We start from the raw sequence: 24,338 nt of genomic DNA on the forward strand, positions 1-24,338 counted from the left end.
ATACAATAAAGAGATGAAGCTGTACAGTATGTGCTTCATAAAACATGACGTTTGCCTTTTTCCATAGCAACGTTGTTGACTTAAAATATCAGAGATGTTTCTAGAAACCTCAAAACAGCCCTATGATGTCATCAAAAAACCTGCGCTGTGATTGGATAGAATATCGCCTTAAATGTAATAATGATGCAGGGACTCAAATGTCTTGTGCACATGAGTGAGAGCAACACTGCTGCACTTACAAGGTAACCTTATTTGTTTGCATGAACATTGATGTTGTCTCTGTGCTAGTTGAAATGTATGTTTAATGTATGATGCTTTTCATGATCAATGGCTTTTAATGAAACATTTATTCACAGGAATCCCGAAGAATGGAATCAGAGATGACCAACATTCTGAGTTACATACATCCTTGCTATGTATTAGATAATACAACTTACACATTTACAAGTAATCCTTCGAAGATATGTGTTGCACTTTATGTTTTTCTTGGCTTATTATCTATTTGTACAATATGCGGAAACCTCCTTGTAGTAATCACTATTATTTACTTCAAACAGCTCCACATGCCAACAAACTATCTCATTCTGTCTTTAGCTGTGGCCGATTTGTTTGTCGGAATTTTGGTGTTTCCATTCAGTATGGCCTTCACTGTCTTCTCCTGTTGGCATCATGAAGGGCTGTTTTGTAAAATACGAGGTTGTTTTGATGTCACACTGAGCACAGCTTCAATTTTAAACCTCTGTTGTATTTCCATTGACAGATATTACGCCGTGTGCCAGCCTCTGACCTACAAAAGTAAAATAAATTATCATGTTATCGGCATCATGATATTGGTAAGCTGGGGTGTTTCTGCACTAATAGGAATTGGAATAACAGTAGCAGGATTTAATCAAGGGAAATGTGAAGAGAGATGTTTCATTGATGCACTAATTTCGACCACTGTAGCATGTATATTTTCCTTTTATATCCCAGTTATCATTATGCTTAGTATCTACTTGAGGATTTTCCTAGTTGCACAGAGACAAGTACGCAGCATCCAGAGTACATGTCAGAGTACAATGTCACGAGCAACTGTCAGTAAGATGGAGACAAAAGCTACCAAAACTCTAGCAGTTGTTATGGGAATTTTTATTTTATGTTGGACACCATACTTCATTTGTATCATCTTTCAGCCTTTAACGTTTGATGTTACTCCAATCGCCGTGATTGAAACACTAAATTGGCTTGCACTTTCTAATTCAATGCTGAATCCTTTGATTTATGCTTTCTTTTATAGCTGGTTCAGGGCGGCTTTTAGATTGATCATTACTGGAAAAATATTTCAAGGCGATTTTACGAAGACAAAACTCTTAGATTTTTTTTCATAGTTATTTGGATATTTTTGTAATTCTCAACGAATGTTTAAATGTGAAGAAAGATGCTAAATGGATGCACTAATTTTGACCACTCCGGCATCTACATTTTCATTTTATATCCTCGTTAACATGCTTAGTATTTACACAGAGAGATGTACACAGCATACAGAGAACACCATGTAAACGTACAAAATCAGGATCAACTGTCAATAAGATGGAGACAAAAGTCACCAAAACTGGCCATTGTTATGGGAGTTTTTATTTTATGTTGGACATCATACTTCATTTGTATCAGCTTCCAGCTGCCCTCTGATGAAGAAACCATCTGCCTCGACCAGTTGAATTGATGTCGAGTGATAAGAGAGAGGGGACAGAGGGCAGAGGGAGAGACAGAAAAGATGGATGGATCGCAGCAGGAGTAAGGAAGCCTGTGTACTGGCTGATGGGAAAGGTTTGTGTATGGCAACTGCATGTCTGTAAATGTGATTTTTTTTTTTTTTAATGGGGAGTCTGTTTTTCAAAAGTTCATTGGTATGTCTATTTTTACTCAAATGTACAAGAGAGCTGAAATCTTACAGTTTTATTTTCATGTCGTAACCTCTTTTTGTTGTTGTTGTTGTATGTACACTCTGCTCTATATTTTGTGTTGTTGGTGTTATGTTTTGTGTCTTACATTTGTAAAGCACCCTCTAACCATACCTACCGCAATCACATCTAGCCTACTACATGTCTACTATACATACAGTATGCAGCATACTTTTTTACCAACATTTATTTATTTATTAATATGCCTGTTCTAACTCCAATCATAGTAAAAATGCACCTTGACAATTTTAGCACTTTTGAGTAAAAGGCGTGTTTCTCCAAAATAACACCCTCTTTCATCACTTTTGTAAAGGATGACTGATGGGAATAGTAAATGGAACGTCCCACACAACTCACACATCTTTTTTTTTAACATCACACAAGCATAATGTGATATCGACGGCGAATGTAATGTAAAATGTTAAAACCAGGTGGCAGTATCAAATATTTGAGGAAAGTGGAGAGAACTCCACCAAAAGTCTTTTTTTCTTATATGATGGATCCTGCTGTACCTGACTCCTTACCTTTTTTTTTTTGGTTTTTTTTTGGTTTGGTTTTCAACCATGGTTCCACTACCCTTCGTTAGTTACTGTTATTAAAGCATTATTTCTAGTGTGCTTTGAAAATGATGACTGGAAAAATATTCAGATATACTGTATATATTGATATATGTATGATATGATACATATTGCGTTAGATTGAATTAATGCATATTGTTTATGTTGCTTTCCCTGTAGAATAAATAACATGAATTTCTGAGTATAATAAAGTAGTGTGTTGTCAATACACTGTTTTTATATCCCATCATTAAGTGTAGTAAAATCTTAAAGGGACAGTTAAGTTTCTGTTTTGTTTCTAAATAAATAAAATATGTTTGAAAGGCGGCACGGTGGCCGACTGGTTAGAGCGTCAGCCTCACAGTTCTGAGGACCAAGGTTCAATCCCCGGCCCCGCCTGTGTGGAGTTTGCATGTTCTCCCCATGCCTGCGTGGGTTTTTCTCCGGGCACTCTGGTTTCTTCCCACATCCCAAAAACATGCATTAATTGGAGACTCTAAATTTCCTGTAGGTGTGAATGTGAGTGCGGATGGTTGTTTGTTTGTATGTGCCCTGCGATTGGCTGGCAACCAGTTCAGGGTGTACCCCGAATTGCTTTGCACAATATACAACAATGTACCACAAACACTGTCCATTCTGGTTGAGGCTTTATCCATTTTGCGTGATCTAATATAACAGTTTAACCCGACATGAAAGAAACCGAAGTTCATTTCTCTCCAAAAAAGGATGCAAGTGACCATGGTTAAGTTCATTAGCAAAGGTAAAAACATGCATTCCATGCATAGACTTGCACTAAAAGAAGCAATCCAAAGACCCCAAGACAGTCAACCACAGCCTATGACATCAAATTATTAAATTGTATATTTTTATTCTACTGTCAGTAGTTGTAATTATGTTGTTTTTGTGAAACAATAAAAATAGACGTGGATGAGTCGTCCATCATGCATCATCTGAATTTGCATTACATCTACATCTAATTGGCAGACCACAGTCTGTTAGGATTGTATTAATGAGATGTGGATTTATAAATAGCTACTGTAGATGACACACTGACTATGGGCAGGCACCACTGATTGAAGAACTACTACTATTATATACAACAAAAATAATAGGCAAGAGAACAGAAAAAAGTCGACAAGTGATAAAAAAGTATTATTTTCCTTATTTATTCATTAAATGTTAATGAGTTATACTAGTGTTTTGTTTTAGCTGCAATCCATTGTAAAGCAATTATGTTTCAAATGCTGATATTGTGGATCATTATTGCAGAAATCCTGAAGCACGGAACTGGAATTGATCCACAATGGGACCGATGGTATTAATGTCCTACATCCTTGTGATGAGTCATCCAATTTATCTTTAACATTTACAAGTGACCCTTCTGTAATCTGTATTCTAATGTTTTGTGTCCTTGCTTTTTTGTCCGTTTCTACAATATGTGGAAATCTTCTTGTTATAATCTCTGTTCTATACTTCAAACAGCTTCAGACTCCTACTAACTATTTTATTCTGTCTTTGTCTTTTGCTGACCTCCTTGTTGCTGTTTTAGTCTTTCCTTTCAGTATGGCTTTTACTGTGACCTCATGTCTTCATCACGAGAATTTGATCTGTAAAATCCGAGACATTTTTGACGTGTCACTGTGCACATCATCAATTCTGAATCTATGATGCATTTCCATTGACAGATATTATGCTGTGTGTCAACCTTTAGCATATAAATCCAAAATAACTGTTCAAGTAGCTCTGACTATGATTCAAGTGTGCTGGGATGAAGGCTGTTATGATTGGACTCAGTATTATAGTAGGAGGATTCAGCCAAGGGACATGTGAGGAAATGTGCTCTGTTACTGTTATTTTATCAAACATTATGGGAGCTGTTTAATTTTTTTTACCTACCTGCAATCATGAGCTGCATCGACTTGAAGATTTTCTTTGAAGCTCAGAAGCAGGTGAACAGCATCCAGAGCTCCAACTCTGTGAGTAAGGTGGAGAGGAAAACTACCAAAACTCTGGCTATTGTTATGGGAGTGTTTTTATTATTGATGTCTCATTAATTTTTTTGGTGTAGTCTTTCAGCCACTCTTCTCTCATCCCTCGATTCCTGTGATTGAAACTTTGAACTGGCTCACATTATCTAATCCAATGCTGAATCCATTTATTTATGCTTTCTTTTACAACTGGTTCCGGTCGGCTTTTGAAATGATTATAACTGGAAAGATATTTCAAGGTGATTTTGGTGATTCGAAATTGATTTTATGTTTCTCATGCTTGTATTGTGAAATGTATAATACACTACATGATATTGTTCAGTTTTATCATTTGTGTTGACTGCGTGCCATCATGTAATTTCATTTTCCCTGGTTCCATTTTCTAAATTAAATGCATGCAATGTAGCAATGATTCCACTCTGAATAAATTACAACAAGGTATTTCACAAATGTATTGTTTTTTTTTTTTTTTAAATAATATTACATTTTGAATTTCAGTACACACCAATGTCTGTATGCCCATATATGCTTTCGAACTCCCTAATAAATCAGATAATGTGGTAGAGAAAATAACAAGACAAAACAATTTTCTTTCTAATACAACTGAAAGGCCAACATTTGCATCTACTGAATCAATTAAAAAGTGACTAATGAATAGTATTAAATAACTTATGTACAACGTGTATAAAGAGAGAAATACTATGCACATCATAATGTCACAAATCATATATTCAAAACAGCTGCTATTTAACCATTAAACCTGCACTGTGCATTGTTTTGGTAGAGTACTATGGAAAATATAGTATACTGTATTCACCCAATCATGTGAAAATTCATATTTAATTTGGATCATTATAGAATGTATTCATGGATGCACAGTGTGGCCCTTCCAAATAGTCACATTACCAAACAGACATTACATATGTTAAAAGATTAAAATGTGTTTTTCAGTAGGCCAGTAAACCATTTTAATTATCCATTCATCTACCCGTCCATTTTCTCTACCACACATCCTCACTCGGGTCACGAGTGAGCTGGAGCCTGCACCCTGGATTGGTTGTCAGCCAATCGAAAGGCACATATAGAGAAACAACCCCCTTCACACCTCAAGACAGTTTAGTCTTCAATTGACCAAAGAAGCATGAAGCGTGCACGTGTGAAGCGTGCACGTGTGTGTTTGAAACAATGTTCTGTAATTTCCCCTTCTTCCCTTCAGTTTTATGAACTTGTCTTTAAAAAAAAATCCAATTAATTATGAGAAATTAAATTATTTTATGGAAAAACAAACAAATATTTCATGAGGTTTGTGTCATGCCAACTAGTATAGCACCGAGGTAATTTGTAGTGAGACACTGAAATACAATTTCACCTTCGATAGGCCAAGAAGCGCAATCATTCATTGCACAATAAGTCAATACTGGTTTAGTAATAGCAATAAGTCTGCGTTGTTATCTATAAGAATATGTTACAATTCAAAAACTGAAATAACGGAGTCAGGATCAATGATAATTTTAAACAGCTCACTATTGAACCGTTTTCAAATATTTACTCTTTAATCCTGTTGGAATTAACATAGTGTCTACAAATCAGTCCTTCCACTCAATATGCATATTGTATTTTAAAAGCTCTGTGCAAATTTTATAAATTGTCCTTGTAATGACTCGCTGGAACATGAGTGGCCACGCTAACTCCTTTTTTTCCCAAGTTTAGCCTTGTACAGCCCTGGATGTTGCTGCCCTCTATTGTTTTCTCAAAGACCGTGCAACCTACCACTAACATTGATGACAAAAATAAAGATGCAGGTCACAATCAGATTTTAAGAGTTGTTGCTGACTTTCAGTCCGATTTTTCTTTTCTTAGTGAATAATGCATTCTTTGACAACATCCAAATGCTGTTGTTGTGTATACGCATGAAAAGTGGGTGGAGATTGTAGGTATTGGAGGTGCTGGAGGGAAACGTGGAATTGGTTGCAAGGCCAAACAAAAGACGACAGCGTAATACCCCCAAAATATCACTAAATACATCCATCCATTTTCTGAGCCGCTTCTCCTCACTAGGGTCGCGGGCGTGCTGGAGCCTATCCCAGCTGTCTTCGGGCAGGAGGCGGGGTACACCCTGAACTGTTTGCCAGCCAATCGCAGTGCACATACATACAAACAACCATCCGCACTCACATTCACACGGGCAATTTAGAGTCTCCAATTAATGCATGTTTTTTGGGGGGATGTGGGAGGAAACCGGAGTGCCCGGAGAAACCCCACGCAGGCACGGGGAGAACATGCAAACTCCACACAGGCGGGGCCGGGGATTGAACTCGGGTCCTCAGAACTGTGAGGCTGACGCTCTAACCAGTGGCCCACCGGGCCGCCTCACTAAATACAACCTATGATAAAAATTAAACAAACCAGACATCCAACATGTTATTCATATTACCAGTGCTGGGGAGTGACTAATTACATGTAACGAGATTAATGTAATTACTGATTTTATGTAATTGTAATGTATGTAATTGTAAAAAAAATAAAATAATAATTACATTACAATTGCTTTTGGAAATTCAATGTATCTTTGTTCATCTACTTATGCCCACACGGGCATAAATAGATGAACAAAGATACATTATTTCTTGTAAATAAATCATTTTTGAGCAATTCAGTGAAATTTTGAAGAGCACTCACGGCGCACTAATCTGGTTGCACACAGGTTGAGAATCACTTGTTTATGTACTTACATTTCACCATATTTTGTCATCAGTTTATTATGTGTGTAGAGCACAAATATGTGGTTAATTCCAAAATAATGATTACAGTTTTAACCACTTTTTTTCAGAACAAAATCCAAGGCTCCTGTTAATGAATTTATTCCAAATTAAGAAACGTAATCCAAATGTAATCAAGTGTAATTAGTTATATTACTTTGAGAAAGTAATTGAATTAGTTTCACTACTATTGCATTTTCAACACGGTAACTTGTAACTGTCGTTGCAACTACAATTCTAAAGTAATCTCTGCACTGCATATTACACATATAAAGATAAGCTTGAATGATTTTGGGTTTCGTTTGAATCAAAATGTACGATTCATCGCTATTATTAGGCGTTAAAGCATATAATGGGAATCAGTATTCATCCTTTTTTTACTTTTTAGCGACAAGTTTGTAATACCATGCAATGGAATGAAATAATGAGATGAGGGAATGCAAATGCTGAGCCACCAGCACCGCTCCTCCTCGTCCTTTAGGGGATTTGTAGTTTTTGCTCCCAAGAACTCCGTCGCATGCTGGAGAGCTTTTTGAAGGGAAAACTACAATTCCCTCGGAGCTCCTCGAAAGTGCTACTTGTCAATATGGCTGTTGTCAGACAGACAAAGCGGAGAGGCAAATAATTCGCCTCTGATTAGAAATCCTTGGGAGAAAAAAATAAAAAAAAGTCGAACGGAGCACTGACATCAAAACTGCGTTAACACCGGGCCTCAGTTTAAGGAGAGGTGTGCTGTTGGTCGTTTGTTGAAGGTAGATGGTGAAGCAGACGATTTAAACCGAGGTAAGTCTTGTAGTTTGCCACACAATACACCGGAAAGGGTTGTTATATTAATATCAAACCATCGCTAGCCGCAGCAGCCGGCGCGTCGAACGTCAGCTAGTCATCGCGTTGGCACGGTTAGCATGGAATGCTAACTAGCGCATACAGCATATACTTTGCTGTTATTTGATGTTTGTGGCGTCTGCGGGACGACGCGGCTCTCCAAAAAAATATATATGGTGCGGAATGGTGTAATGGTTTGAAGGTGGCTCGTTCAACGGCACATCGGACATTATCCGTCTGCCACAGCGACATTCGCTAACATTAGCAGTTTGGGCAAAGGGCGTGAAAGCTGGCATCACCAGTTGTCGTGCCCGCAAGTGATTAAACCAAAGACACATTTTGTGGTTCTAACCTAACGACAACTAAAAACCCTTGCTGCGTGGGTACATGTAGAAACTAGATAGTAATGTAGTAACTTGTAGGACTGCAACAGTTATGAAAAACGCAATGTAACCATCGGATGAATGTAACCTGTCGGGAGAATGATAAGCATTGTCTCTCTGAGTCTGCACCCTTACATTAAGGAGTTTGTTGCATAAAATGTCAAAATTCGGTTTAAAAACATGTTCCTCAAGTGACAAACCACTTACAGTAGATATAAAGTCAACACGCCCCTGTTCAAATGCCAGTTTTGTATTGTTTTTATTTTGGTGATTTCCAAACATGAGACTTAATGTGATGTATAATCTGTAAAACTCTATTTAAAAACAAACAAATCTTTTAAGAAGAAAAAAACAATGTACAAAAACCCAGTTGCGTAAATATGCACACCTGCAAACAAATACTTTCTTGTAGCACTTTTGGCTTTTACTCAGTCTTTTAGGGGGCTCAGTGGTGTATCTTAACATGGAGGTCTTGGCCCTCTTCTTTGCAAAAATGCTCCAAATTGCGAGGGCACCACCTGTGCATAGTCCTCTTCAGATCACCCCACGTTTGCTCAGATTCAAACCTGGACTCTGGCTTGGCCATTCCAAAAGTTTTTGGTGATTTTGATGTGTCCTATGGGTCTTTTCCATGCTGAAAGATGAAGTTTATATTCATCTTCAGCCTTCCAGCAGAAGCCTGAATGTTGCATGCTAACACTGAAAAGAAAACGGCCCCAAAGCGTTTCACTGTGGCTCAGGTGTTTTGATGATTAGCAGTGTTGTGTTTGCACCAAACATACATTTTGGAATTATGGCCAAAAGGTACAACCTTGGTTTGATCAGATCATAATATATTTTCCCATGTGCAACTGGGAAAGTTCAAGTGTGTTTGTACAAAATGTATGTTTTCCTTTATAAGATAAGGCTTCCGGGTTGCCACCTTACCTCCATAGCTCAGATTGTTGTCACATGTCCTTAAACAGCCAGTCCTTGCCAGAAATTTCTGCAGCCTCCCAGAATGATATTTTGGTCAATTTTGGAGGAGCATGTCCAGTTTTGGGTGATTCCACTGTTGTGCCATATTTAATCCACTTGATAAGTACTGTCTTCACTGTGTTCCATTGTATAGTAATGACTTTGAAATTATTTTGTACCCTTCTCCTGACTGATACATTTCAACTCTAGCCATGTTTACCTGCAGACTTCTTTGTCATTCCGATTGAAATAATTCCCATTCAAGATCTCTGGTCAACTGTTTACATGTGACCTGATCTATTCCGATTTGGTGTTTACATGGGCCACCACATTTAATAAACAGCCGTTTTACAGACATGCCAAATGTGCAGATCGATGAAAATATCACGGAATTTATCATGATGGAGCTCGGTCATCTATTCAGAACAGTTGTTGCGATTGTTATTATACTTTATTAAAGCAACAGCCTGTTTAAAAACAAGTTACAAGTAGCTAAAAACATCTCTGTTGCAGACGACCTATGCTTTGAAGTCTCCATATTTTCAAGTACGTAAACGAGGACGTCACGGGGCACTTTACGTCAAGGCACAGCATGCACAGACACAACGTAGCCTGACACCATTCCGATTCACAGTTTTCATGACGGAAATTTACTTCTGATCGGTTTGGCAAAAGAAATATTCCACCCCATTGAATCCAACTTGGATTCAGCCTGTTTATTCCGATTGAGGTGTTCATATTGGTTTGGGCTTCTAAGCAGATTTAAATCGGAATACAAGGCTCCATGTGAAACAGGTTAATGAGATCCTTCTGGTGCTCTGGAAGCTCTCTGCGGACCATATCTTGTGCTGTGAGATGCGACTACAAAAAATGTCAGAAAAAGACTATTAGAACAATGGAACTTTATTTTTGGTTAATCAGCGGCACTTCAAATGGTGCCAGGTGTGTGCTGACTCCCATTTAACATGATCCACATCCCCAATTGTGAGGGCTTTGCACACTTGTGCAACCACAGTAGCTTAGGTGTTTATATCTACTTCCCTTCTCGAAAACAAAATCGTTTTTTTTCCCCCAACCGAGTTTTACAGGTTATAGGTTACATTAATTGTGGAAATGGTTTCTGGAATGATTCATCTTCATCTGTTTTGTTTATCACAAAACAGGAGTGTGGAGACTTTTATTTCCACTGTAAGTTGCTCAGCCTCTCAGTGTTTTGTGTGCAGGACAGTCATTTGTGTTGCCTTACATATCTTAAATTAAATTATTTAAATGTGTTGAAGTCTGTAAATAGTTAACTCTGTAAATGCTTGAACGGGATGGCTAATGATCACTCAGTTGCCGTTTTGAGTGTAACATAGTGCCTGCACAAAATCCGAATTGCTATTCAACATTTAATACTGTATTTATGAATCTATATGTTGCTGATGTCAATGCCATGTGCCAGTTTTCCTGTGTAACTTTGCTTGATCATTTACAGCTTTAGCGCACTTTATAAACCCCTAACGATAATGCAGAAAACTTGTTTCAATGTGCAGCTATAATGCCAAACTACCCTATAGAATAGAGGCAATGAACATATGCTGACCCAAAATGATGCTGCAATACTGAAGCTAATTGAAGTTCCCCATTTGAGAGTGTTTTAGTGCAGACAAGTAGCAGACAAGTATTAATCACAATGCCCACATTACTTTAAAGTGAAATGGATCTAGTAAACTGAACGTGACCACCCCTTCCTTCTAAATTTCTTCCAGAATTTCCTATCGGATCAATAAAGTATCTATCCAACCTACGATACCTAAACCTAACCACATTATCATCCCTGTCGTTATAGGTTGCACCAAATGTAACTGCAGTCGTATTCTATACGCATTGATTTTTAGCATAGCAAATTGCTGATGTGAAGCAATGAGCGCGGGTGGTGCGTATATACAGGAGCTGTTAAAGAATGGCAGTCAGAATGTTAAGATCGAATCAGCTGTCAAGGTGACTCTCGCACTCTGCGTGTATTGCTTGCTGGTTCCCAAAAATAGCTTTTTTTTTTCTTTTTTTTTTAAAATGCGTAGCCCCTCCCTTCCTTTTTCTTTTCACACTTCTATCTCTCACTCTTCATTTTCTTATCTACTGCAGCTTTATTTTAATCTTGCAGTTTTTGTTCTCTCACTTTCCCTACAGTTTCTCTCGACTTTCCCCTCTATTTTGCCTCACTGCTTCCTCTCTCTGGCTCATCCGTCTCATTTTCTCTGCCCATCTGCAGCTGCGTTCTTTTTTACCCTTTCCTACTTAATCCTCTCATTTCCTACTTGACAATCCCTTCATCGGTCTATTTCTTCTTGCAGTTCTTTGCCTCAATATATTTGTATACCCCTCCGTTGTCCTCAGTCTTACAACCATTCTGATTTGTCTCCAGTTCAGCATCAGGATGTCTGACTTCAGTGAGGAGCCGCGCTTTACTATAGAGCAGATAGATCTGCTGCAGCGGCTGCGTCGCTCCGGCATGACCAAGCAGGAGATCCTCCATGCACTCGAAACTCTGGACCGGCTGGACCGGGAGCACGGCGACAAGTTTGGTCGTCGCACCTCATCCTCCTCCTCTTCCTCTTCCTCCTACATGGTAGGCGGGACAAACAGCTGCACCAACAACTCTGCCTCCAACAACACTGCCTCGGCAACTACCACCTCTTCCGTGACGTGCAACGGCGCCATCAACAATGGCGAAGCCAGCGTTGGCGACCACTCCGCTACCACTGCCTCCTCTATGACCTCCAAGATATCTACCGCCACACAGACGCAGTTTGGCAACAATGGGGGGCTCTCGCCCTCTCTTAGTAACACCTATGACACCTCCCCACCTCCAGCGCCGCCTCCATCCTCCACTATCCTGCCCTCACCTGTCTCATTGGTCGCACTGTCACAGAATGGGCGCGACAGTCTAGCTGCCACACCCAATGGAAAGCTGTCTCCTCCTCGGTACCCCGTGAACAGCGCCGCAGCAGCAAGAAACTTTGGGTTTGAGGCTATAGAAGAGGACCTTGACGTTGACGATAAAGTTGAGGAGATGATGAGGTCAGTAGAAACAAGTCTTGAAGAGTTTTTAAAACTTTTGAATATTTGTTGTCATATGTGACCATATTTGGAAACTTATGCCTGTTTTCCACGGCATGGTGGCTTCTCAGCTCAACTTGGCTCGAGTCACTCATCCCCCGCTATAGCAGGGGATAGGGACCGAGCCTGACCACGAATTTCCGCAGATAATTGACACTCCCCTAAAAGTGATTATAATTTGTGATGAAGGGATACACGTTTTAGCTGCCTGTATTAATTGTTTCGATCAAAAATATACCACAAACTATGATCCCAAAACAATTGAATAACATTTCAAACGTTTATAATCATCTTTAAGCATTTCTGTGCCCTTAACAATGCAGTCAAGTACAGTAAACAGAAGCAGATATTCTTGGCAACCTGCTTGCCACATTTTTCCAGACAAAAAAAAATAATGCAAATATGTTAATACACGATTGGCGAACGGTGAATGTGCGGGGATCAACTGTACTATAAAGTGATTTTTCTCTCATTGGTTAACAGATAATTGACACCACATTATAACATTTGAGGGCATGTTAATACTGAAGACACTTGCTCAAATTTGGTAAGCTTACACTTCTCCCTGTCTGCAGTTATACTCCACAGTCTCCATTTTGCTGCAGCGCTACATTGTTCTCCACTTGAAAAGGATTTGGCTTTTTAGCCTGCCCAACAGTCACATGCCGAGAAGTTTAGTGGATTTCAAAGGTCTACATGCCCTTGTTCGAATACTAGGTTTTTGTCATATCACAAAATGAGACAAGATACATCATTTAAAAACTTTTTCCACCATTAATGTGATGTCATAACTGTACATCTAAATTGAAAAAAAAAAACATGTTTTAGAGTGAGGAAGTAAAAATATCTGAGTTAATATGGTTGCACAAGTGTGCACATGTGCTTATAACTGGGAATGTGGCTTTGTTCAGAACTCATGTCAAATGGGAGTCAGCACCCCCCCCCCATTTAAAATGCCTCTGATTAGGCCCAAATATATTCCAGCTCTTCTGGAATGCTTTTTATGATTTTTTTTTTTAATTTTTTTAATTCCCTAGCAGAAGCCTGAAGGTTTTGTGCTTGCACACTGACTGGTATTTGGAACTGTTCATAATTCCATCCACCTTGACTAAGGCCCCAATTCCAGCTGAAGAAAAACAGCCCCAAAGCATGATCCTCTGTAGGTATGATGTTCTTTTGTTGATGAGCAGTGTTGTTTGCTTAAAACCGACCTTTTGGAATTATGGCCAACAGGTTCAAGTATCTTTTTGCCAAATGTAGCCAGGCTGGCATGTTTGTTTTTTTTTCAATTTTTTTTTTTTTTGTAAGATAAGGCTTCTGTTTTGCCACCGTAGTCCAGACATATGTATGAAGAAGACGGGAGATTGTTGTCATATGTATTAAAGAGCCAGAATTTGCTAGAAATTTCCACAGCTCCTTCAATGTTGCTGTCGGCCGCTTGGCAGCCTCCCTGACCATTTCTTTTTCTAGTCTTTTCATAAGTTTTGGACAGACGTTCACTCGTCCATTTCTTGGTATTTTCACTAATGTGTCATATTTTCTCCACTCGCTGATGACTGTCTTCACTGTTTTACTATATTTAATTAACTTAAAAATCATTTGACTGATACCTGACTGACTTACTTACCTTTAAACAATGAGGTCCTTCTGATGTCTAAGCTCCCTGCGGACCATGGCTTGTGCTGTATGATCTGACTACAAAGATATCAGGAAAAGCTGATGAGAAGAGCTGACCTTTATTTGGGGTAAGCAGAGGCACTTTAAATGGTGGCATGTGTGTGCTGACACCCATTTAACATGAGTTTGAATGTGATTGGTTTATTCTGAACACAGCCACATAACCAGCGATGAAAAGGTGTGAACACCCTTGCAACCACACTAACCTTTTACTTCCCTTCCAATTTTTTTTTCTCCTGTTGAGTTATACAGGGTATAGGTCACATTAGTGGACACTTTGAAATGATTTAGCTTTGTTTTTTTGTCACAAAACCTTTGCATTTGAACAGAGCTGTGAAGACTCTTTATATTGATAGTAAATACAGGAAACCCTTGCTCTCCTCCGTTGTTGAATTTTAACCCACCTTTCTACCAAGAGCTCAACTTAAGTTCGATTTGCCATAATACCGGCTTGGGGTTTTCAGGCGGAATGATAGCGGTGCCAGCTATGTAAATAGTATGGTCAGTAAAAGGCCGATCTCACTGGCGAAGACGTCGCTGAGACTGATCACTCACCGGACTCCGAGACCCGACATATCAAAGTATCGCTTGCGCTCTCACCAGAAAGATGTCTCGGAGACACCTCCAGAGAAGTTGACAACCATTTCACCTGCAAGTTGCTGTTATAGGCCGATAAACAGTATATACACTCCCCTCCAAAAGTACAGGAATGGCAAGGTCAATTCCTTTGTTTTTGTTGTATACTGAAGACATTTGGGTTTAAGATGAAAAGATGAGTATGAGACAAAAGGTCAGAATTCCAGCTTTTATTTTGTGGTATTTACATCTAAATGTGTTAAACAACTCAGGACAGAGCACCTTTTGTTTTAACCCACCCACTTTTCAAGTGAGCAAAAGTATTGGAACAAATGACTGATGGTTGTTTTGAGGTGTTGCCTTTTAGATTGATTGCTTAAACATTAGTACTTGTTTTTGGCTTTGGGTTTCACCTATGAAAATTGCATTTGTTGTTAAGCAAACATGAAGATCAGAGAGCTGTCTCTGGGAGAAAAGGAAACTATTTTGAAGCTGAGAGAAAAGGGAAAATCAATCAGAGCTATTGCACAAACATTGGGCAGAGCCAATCCAACAATTTGGAATTTTCTGAAAAAGAACGAAACTACTGGCGCACTGCACAACTGACATCGACCAGGTCGGCCAAGGGTATCAACAGCAGTTGATGACAAAAACATTGTGAGAGCTGTGAAGAAACATCCAAAGACAACAGTCAGTGATATCACTGCTAAGCTCAACAGGCCAGGGGTGAAGGTATCACAATACACTGTTCGAAGAAGACTTCGAGAAAAGAAATATACGGGCCATACCACAAGATGCAAACCACTCATCAGGCCAAATTGGATTTTGCAAAGAAGTACAGAGATGAACCACAAACGTTTTGAAACAAAGTTTTATGGACTGATGAGACCAAGATTAACCTCTACCAAAGTGATGGAAAGGCCAAAGTATGGAGAAGAAAGGATCTGCTTCTGATCCAAAACATACAAGGTCATCTGTGATCATGTCATGGTGGTGGTAATGTCATGGCTTGGGCTTGTATGGCTGGTTATGGAATGGGCTCACTACTCTTTATTGATGTCACTCATGAAGGTAGCAGCACAATGAATTTTGAAGTCTACAAAACCATTTTGTCTGGCAATTTACAGAAAAATGCATCAAAATTAATCGGGAGAAGCTTCATCGTGTAACGAGACAATGACCTAAAACACACTGCCAATACAACAAAGGACTTCACCGGGGGGAAGATTTTAGACTGGCCAAGTTAATCACCGGACCTTAACCCAATAGAGCATGCATTTTACCTCCTGAAGAGGAGAAACCCCCAGAAACAAACAAGAACCGAAAGAGGCTGCAGTAAAGGTCTGCATTTCAAATGAAGATTGCAACAGTCTAATGAAGTCAATGGGTTGCAGGCTTGATGCAGTTATTGCAAGTAAGGGTTATGCCACCAAATATTAAATTTTATTCACTTGAAGTTAATTTAATCATGTCTGTTCTAATACTTTTGCTCACTTGAAAAGTGGTGGCTTAAAACGAAAGATGCTCTGTCCTGAGTTAACACATTTCAATGTCAATAACATCAAATAAAATCTGGAATTCTGAATTTTTGTCTCATATCTTTTGATCTGAAACCTAATGTCTTCAGTATACAGTTGTGTGTTTGTGTTTTTAAAATACGGAGATGGAAAGTTGATGGATTGCTTACAGGGACCCAGACAAGTTTCCACTTAACCAATTTATTAATGAAGACACACAGGCCTAATCCAGCTCACAATTCCAACGAAACCATTTACACATTTAACTGGGCTGGGCAATTGATCTAATTTTAATTGCGATTTCAATTTTGGCTTCTCACAATAATAAAAACATAATTTGAGGAAAAACGAGTAATGCGCTGTTGGCGTGGTGCTTGTTGTGTGGAGATGCAGCTGTAGCTGCTGCCCGCCATGCATTTGAGAGTTCGACAGCAAAAGAAAAGAATATAGTCTAGTCTGTAATTGGTCTAGGGCTGCACAATTCGATTTGAATTTTAATTGTGATCCCGATTTTGGCTACTCTGATTAAATGATCCTGATCATAGGGCTGGGCGATCTTGCAAAAAAAAAAAAAAAAAATGTTTTTCATATCGGCCGATCTCGATTTTTTTTAAATATATATATTTTATTAAATAGCCGGTTTTAAAGCATCTACAGTGAAAGCCAAAGAAGCTAGAGAGTAGTTCAACATTTTATTAACGCCTTTTGTTAACAACACTCCTCATAGTCAATATTTAAAACAGTAACCCCAACATGATATTGGCAAATAAGGCTAAACAATTTTCACTCGACAGCACAATGAATGCAGTAAAATATAACAACAGTGCACTAGTTTGAAGTCCTGAAGATGATAAATTACTGTCCCCTCTGGGATAATGAAGAAACCTTGGATTGTAAACATTATCCTTCTCCAGTTATGATGCTGTTGTTGTTGTTGATTGTATTATTGCTACTTTCAAATGTGCATCATCTTTAATAATAATACAGATGAACTAGTTTTACCATTCTACCACACCTGAATAATGATGACATGATTGACTGTTGCTTTGGTGTGGTGGCCTCACTGCTAGCAGTGGCTAACTGATATTGCTACTTGTGCTGTGCAGTGAGTGACAGGCTATACTGACTGTGCTCACATATTTATGCTTTCCACATAATGTGTTGGGTGGTGGTGGTACTTTTTCAAATTAATAAACATAGGAGTGTTGCCTGCCGACATATCTTGCACATTAGCTACTTAATAGCATTGCTCCACGTCGCTTTGGAGATGGCACCGCACAACCGGCGATAGAAACTCGCGGACCGGCTGGCTGCATCCATCGCCGGTCCGGAGCATGGGCGAAGAGTGGCCGCCGAGGACGCGGCGTGCTCTGTAACGACGGCTGAGTTGGACCCAGAGTTTAGATTTCGCCAGCCGAGGAAGCGCGTTTTATGTTTACTCCCACAACTGGCAACCAGAAATGGAGCAGTGCTCACTCTCTGGAGCAAGGACACAGGGACAGTAGTCTATAATAAGGAAAATGCTTTAACGTCCATCAAATCCATCCATCCATCCAATTCCTTTACCACTTATCCTCACTAAGGTCGCGAGGGTGCTGGAGCCTATCCCAGCTATCTTCGGGCGGGAGACTGGGTACACCCTGAACCGGTCGCCAGGGCAGATGAAACAAACAACCATTCGCACTCACATTCCAAAATATATATATATTTATTTCCCCCCAATTTTCCGTACCGCTTATCCTCACTCGGGTCCCGGGTGTGCTGGAGCCTATCCCAGCTGACTCTGGGCGAGAGGCGGGGTACACCCTGAACTAGTCACCAGCCAATCGCAGGGCACACATAGACAAACAACCATTCACACTCACATTCACACCTACAGACAACTTTGAGTCCTCAATTAACCTACAATACATGTTTTTGGGATGTGTGCGGAAACCGGAGTACCTGGAGAAAACCCACATAGGCCGTATTTTGTTATGGAAATCACTAAACGTTGACTCGTTACGGCCGTAACACTGATTGTTCTGGGTATTGGAAAAAAATAAAATAATAATAATCCTGCTTCTGACATAACTGTCGCGTCCACATTGCTTGGTGTACGCTATTATATTACGCACCTCGGCTGCCAAGCCGCGGATGCGAATGTTCTCTTTGCATCTGTCCATCCATCCATTTTCTGAGCCGCTTCTCCTCACTAGGGTCGTGAGTGTGCTGGAGCCTATCCCAGCTGTCATCGGGCATGGTACACCCTGAACTGGTTGCCAGCCAATCGCAGGGCACATACAAACAAACAACCATTTGCGCTCACAGTCACACCTACGGGCAATTTAGAGTCTCCAATTAATGCATGTTTTTGGGATGTGGGAGGAAACCGGAGTGCCCAGAGAAAACCCACGCAGGCACGGGGAGAACATGCAAACTCCACACAGGCGGGGCCGGGGATTGAACCCGGGTCCTCAGAACTGTGAGGCTGACGCTCTAACCAGTCATCCACCGTGCCGCCCTCTTTGCATCTGGTTTCAGCGCATTGTAAGTCGCCTCCATGGTAACGAATAAGCTACACTTCTTACCATGCTTCTAACAAGTGTCATAAAGGGAGTACGAGGAGTGGGAAGGAAAAGACGTAAGAGCATGATGCTAATTGCTAAGCTATCGTGTAATGCAGTCGGAAAACATCGAAATAAGTGATTTGGTGATACAGTACACTTGCCACAGTTCTGGCAGGAACCGTGTGTTCGCAGAGAGTAACCAACTTTGAACAACAAAATAACAGGCCAATTAATACGTGTTTCGAGTAAGTAAATAAATATTTGTAATATAACTTTTGGTAGTCTTACAATGGGGAAATTTGCATCATTTCATCAGCAATTGTGGATATAGAAAATATAAATTTTATATAAATGGCATGCAAGAGAAGACATGCAAAAAGTATATTGCACAAAATTGAAACCAAAACTATTGCCCGTACATAAACTATCCAATTCAATCTATCACCAATGTTATGTTTGTTTGCAAAATAGTGCCAAGTTTTAATTTTGACGTTTGAGAGCTGATTAATCTACTTTAATAGACTTTATTTTATTTATTTATTTATTTTTTTTAATTACCAGGGTTGAAAAACAGAATTGGCAAATTTCTAATTAATCCATAGACACATTTTTGATGATGGCATGTCGAAATCTAATATACTGGTACTTTGATTCAGGCTGCAACTGTGTCTGCCGTAACAAGGTTGAGGTTAGGGTAAGGTGAATTTTTATAGGTTGAGTTCAAAAGTCAGTGCAATTGTTAAAAAAAAAAAGGGGAAAAAAGACAACAAAACCAAACATTGCATGTGTGGTGGCACTGTGTACAATGTAGATGTATATTGTTAATTTGCGATTGGCTGGGGACCACTTCAGGGTGTACCCCGCCTCCTGCTCAAAGATAGCTGGGATAGGCTCCAGCACTCCCGTGACCCCTGTGAGGATAAGCGGCTCGGAAAATGGATGGATGGTTTGTTAATTTTTTTACAGTGCCATAAAAAAATCAAATCAAGGTTCTTTTATGGTTAACGTCTTCATCAACAAATTTTAATGATCGCATTGTTTCCGCACCAAATTGAATCGAGTCGTATCGCTCCACTATTGAACCGAATCGTATAGTTTTTTTTTTTTTAATCAAATCTTATCCTGTGTATCCAGATAAGAATCTGCCTCATGTCAGAGATTCGCAACCCTAAGTACCGTCCAACCCCTAATATCTGTGGTTGTAGGTGTAGGCATTTATCTGGGATAATGCATATACAGTACAACTCTGTTTTGTCTGCCTGGAAAATGAAGCAGCTAGATTTTGCTCATTTTTAAGATGTGGTTTTGAAACTGGGACGTGACCTGCAAACTAAATCGTAGGGGCACATTGGCCCCATTTCACTGTATGCTTTTGTTTCAGGTGCGGTTTGTTACTATTCTTACTTCCGAGTAACATTTTCATTAGGGCTGGACAATATATAATTTCAGCATTGTCATTGCAATGTACGAGTGTACAATAGTCACCGCAGTTTCCTCCAACAGAGGGACCTGGTTGGACATGCTAATAACTGGTTGGACATGCTAATAAGATTAGCACAAAATTCTGAACCCATCAAACAACACACGGTTTGTTTGATCGAGGGCACAGGAAACGATTACACACCTGGAGTTTCTGTATCTCTCTTCAGAATGTGACAAACAAACTCATGTTGCAGCTAGGCCTGTCGTGATACCTTTTTTTAAAGACGATTATTTAAGACCATATTTTCGCCCAAACTATCACCCATCCATCTATTTTCCGTAACGCTTATCCTCACTAGGCTGGTGGGCCTGCTGTAGCCTATCCCGGCTGACTGTGCGAGAGGCGGGGTACACTCTGAACCGGTTGCCAGCCAATCGCAGCAAAACTATCATGATAAATGATAGATGTTTTTTTTTAATGCCTCTGGAATCATGAAAAATAATGTTTTATGTTATTGCTTTTAAATCAGTATTGTTGTGGTTATTATTACAATTTCCTTTCTTGTTTCTCTATTAAATTGTTTTTCTTTACTCTATAATATGGATCCCGGTGGGTCTGAAATAAAGAATAAAGAGCTACAAGACAAGGTTTTTTTTCAGTTACTCTAACAAGCCTTTCCATATTTGAAAAATAGAATTATGCTGTATGAGTCAAAATACAGACTGAAATTAGTGGTCTTCAAGTACATGTTATGAAAATACAATTATGTGCACTGTATTTCCAGGCTTTGGTCAAGCTTTTTTGGGGTTTTTTTAAGAAATGAGTAAAAAGTAAATGTAAAACCAGTCTTAACCATGCAATGTAAACCTTTAGAACAATGTTGACTTCTAAACTGTGAAACATTGCATTCCAGTTTGCAGCAGTGTCTTTCACACATAGTCGAGTTTGCATAACACACGACGTCAGCTGCCCATCATCTGAAATAAAGTGTAAACGTGACAGAAGACTGGGTACCTTGTGAATTCCAGGAGTCATAAGTATATTGTATAAGTATATATGTATTGATGTGCTACTCGTTTGACATTAACCATTGCTTCTTTAAATTTTTTCTTTCTCAACTTAAAGTTGAGGCACAACTTCATCACGAAAATAAGAGCGGGATGGTACGACATACCTTGGATTACACGTCTTCATCAAAAATCTAAACCCCTGATTCTCAATCATGCTTTATGGTTCCATTTTGTTTTTTAATGATAAAGCAGGCATTAGAATTGGACATATTTAAAGACTTTGCGGAATTAGCTAGTAGTTTGCTGCATTGTTGTAAAGTCCTCTGGTCATCTGCAAGCACTGGATGCTTTTCAGTTTGTTTTAGCTGCTCGGAGGGATGTTACGCTAAATGAGCCGGCGCGTTTGTTGTGTTTCCCAAGTACCCCATTCGCGTTTTGCACTCCTTGCATCCAATCGTGGTCATGTCAAGCTCTCTTTTCCCTGGGACATTGTACAATCAAAAGTGCGCCCACACTTTGGATTTTAGTGACGGGCCAAATCTCCAGTTGCTGATCCACGCTGCTAATAGACTCCACTGCTAACTCATTAGCTTCCTTTATGGCAGCCCACAGGTTGAAGCCGCCGCATACGTGCGTAGCACTCAGCGAGGTGACACGGCCAAACATATATATACAGGGTGATTTAAAAATAACTCCCTATTTTAAAATGCTTATAATGTATTCATATGTAATCTTTTTATCAGTTGTTTTTGTGTATGTTCCATGATTAAAAGAGCAAGTCTATTCTACCAAACCAACGACTTTGGAAGAACTTGAAGGGCGAATACTAGAAGTTATGTCTTCCATCCCACAAGAGTTCCTTGTGAAATCAGTTAATGCAGTTCCCAGGCGGCTTGAGAAACTGCTGGCTAATGCTGGCGCCCATATCGAATTTTAAATAAAACTCCATGCAATACACTTTTTTCTCGTATTAATTTCTTGTAAGAATTATAGTTAAGAAATAAATTACAAGTAAAAATAGGGAGTTACTTTTCAATCATATTTAAAACATATCTATTTTTGAGTATCGTGAATTGATTCAAAATCAAGGCTTACAGTCGAGATTCTTTATTAAAATCTTTGGTTTTTCTGCACTCCTACTTACAAAGATGCCGCTTATTTGCTCCTACATAGTGATCAACCAAATGTTTACGTATGATCTGTTTTTAATGAGTGGTGGAAGTGTTTGTGATTGATTGAACAATCTGAATCTATTCCTTACTGTGTGGCCTTTTAGCTTACCAGTGTGAATAATGGCTGAGGATGAAAGTCTGAAATAAAAAAAAAGAATAAGTAATGTGATTTTAATGTCATCAGTTCAGTTTTTCTGAAAATCATTTCCCTTGCAAAGTTACAAATTTTTTGCTTAAAAAGAGCACAGTCATAAATAAAGGTGTTATTTATTGTGCCTACAGTCAAAATACTTTATTGCAAAGAAACGCACCACAATATTTATGTTGTAAGAAGAAAAGCTGTTCAGTCCCACCTCAGACAATTTTATAAGATTGAATTCTCAAAATGTCAAATAACATTAGGGCTTGGAATCACATGCTCAAAGTAGCAGCGTGGTAGTTACTTAGAGCCATTACAATCCATCAGTATTCTCCCCTTAGCCACCTTTTCCTCAGGCTGTAAGCACTTTACACATTAGCCCTTCCGTCCCATTGTAAACCTGATGCCTTCATGCTGCCTCATATGAGCAGTCAGACGTTGAACATGTCCTCACCGCATTAACCACTGCCTCTGCATTAAGTTCCATGTCCTCCATGAAAAACCCAAGAAGTTAAGTAGCATTCAAGTCCATTCCCATATATAGGGCCCTCCAGCATTATGTTCCACAGGGCTGCGGGGGTGTGACACACCGATTCAAGCTAGTCAACGATCCAATGTTGCCCTTGTGATTTTTCTCACTTATCAGTGCACATTTCTGTCTCTGTAGGGGATTTGGCCTTTTTTGAGTCAATCGCCTAGCGCCCTCCCTCCCTCTGTCTTCTGCTTTCCACTCTTCCTCAGTCTTGTACAGCAACTCGTGCTACATTGATTCTCTGGTGTCAATACAAGTAGCTTTTTTTCATCTCTAATTTTAGCTGTGCTGGAAGACACCACCAATGTGGAGGATATTGAAGCTGGATGTCAAGAGTCCTGACTAATTTTGTTTATTTGAGAAGTACAGTATGCTAAAAAAAAACATCTACTCAGGGCTTCGATGTGCGTTTTATGTTGATTACGATCAGGTTAAACTCCATCATTTGCAATGTCTTCATTTACTATCTGTAGTATAATGAGAAGTTATGCCCTGAAATTAATGCCCTTGTTTGTTGTTGTAGATCAGAGATTACCAACATGGTGCCCACAGGCATCAGGTAGCCCCAAAGTCTAATGACCACAGGAGTAGCCTACGGGGAGAGATTCATAGTTTTGCATATTATTTATTTCCTAGCTAGTTGTTTCCTACCTAGTTAAATCATTGTTAATTACTGTGAGTGGGACATCATTAAAATGTGTATTCACATAGCTGAATATAATTAATGATAAGTAACAAATGTAATTTGAGCGAACTTGTTAAGAAGTGTGCATCAAACTGGTATCCCTTAATTAATCAGTACTGAAAGAGTCGTTCTTTTTCAAAAATGTTTGTGACCCCTGTTTAAATGTACTGTACAGAAAATTAGGTGGGTACACTATACACATTTAATCACCACCCTCCTTTTCCTGCACCTCTGTACGTATGTATATTTTCCTCCCTTGAGTACAGACATACTAACACGATATTCTCAGCTAAATACATTTTGGAAATCTGCATCATATGATCATGGCTCAGAGGATTTTGATTTGGAAAGCCTTTGTGCTTCTCTGAGTTACAATGCTGATGTATGAGTCATAAAAACATGCACCAATACTGTTAGAATGCCACCTAGAATAAGACCCTTTTTTTTTTTAAAAAAAAAAAAAAGGTTTTTCAATAAGAATGTGAAGCCTTGAGATTCAGCAGTCATATTTTAGACACGCTGCATATTTTAATATCATTCTTGGGTA

The 24,338-nt window shown here is 39.2% G+C and overlaps 2 protein-coding genes and 1 pseudogene across 6 annotated transcripts in view; all 3 read left to right on the forward strand.

Moving 5' to 3' along the window:
- The first annotated feature begins 368 nt into the window (after positions 1–368).
- On the forward strand, positions 369–1,367 carry LOC133417364 (trace amine-associated receptor 1-like). Its single transcript, XM_061705097.1, has one exon. It carries the CDS (start codon positions 369–371, stop codon positions 1,365–1,367), a length of 999 nt encoding a protein of 332 aa, XP_061561081.1.
- Positions 1,368–3,895: 2,528 nt separating this feature from the next.
- LOC133417365 (trace amine-associated receptor 1-like) lies at positions 3,896–5,709 on the forward strand (annotated as a pseudogene).
- A 2,118-nt stretch (positions 5,710–7,827) lies between these two features.
- hmbox1b (homeobox containing 1 b) overlaps positions 7,828–24,338 on the forward strand; it is a 40,513-nt gene continuing 24,002 nt past the window's right edge. For all 5 annotated transcript variants that reach the window (XR_009770313.1, XR_009770314.1, XM_061704517.1 and 2 more), the window contains exons 1-2: positions 7,828–8,027; positions 11,817–12,472. Coding sequence is in view for 3 of the 5 variants with exons in the window: in XM_061704517.1 (XP_061560501.1) it covers positions 11,829–12,472 (644 nt within the window). In the remaining 2 variants the exon portion in view is untranslated. The remainder of the gene's footprint in view (positions 8,028–11,816; positions 12,473–24,338) is intronic.

Source organism: Phycodurus eques, chromosome 18 (assembly GCF_024500275.1).
Source record: "Phycodurus eques isolate BA_2022a chromosome 18, UOR_Pequ_1.1, whole genome shotgun sequence".
In the NCBI taxonomy this organism is placed as follows: Eukaryota; Metazoa; Chordata; class Actinopteri; order Syngnathiformes; family Syngnathidae; genus Phycodurus; species Phycodurus eques.

Excerpts from the sequence above, each read along its gene's own strand:
- LOC133417364 (XM_061705097.1), top strand. The coding sequence starts at position 369 with ATGGAATCAGAGATGACCAACATTCTGAGTTACATACATCCTTGCTAT.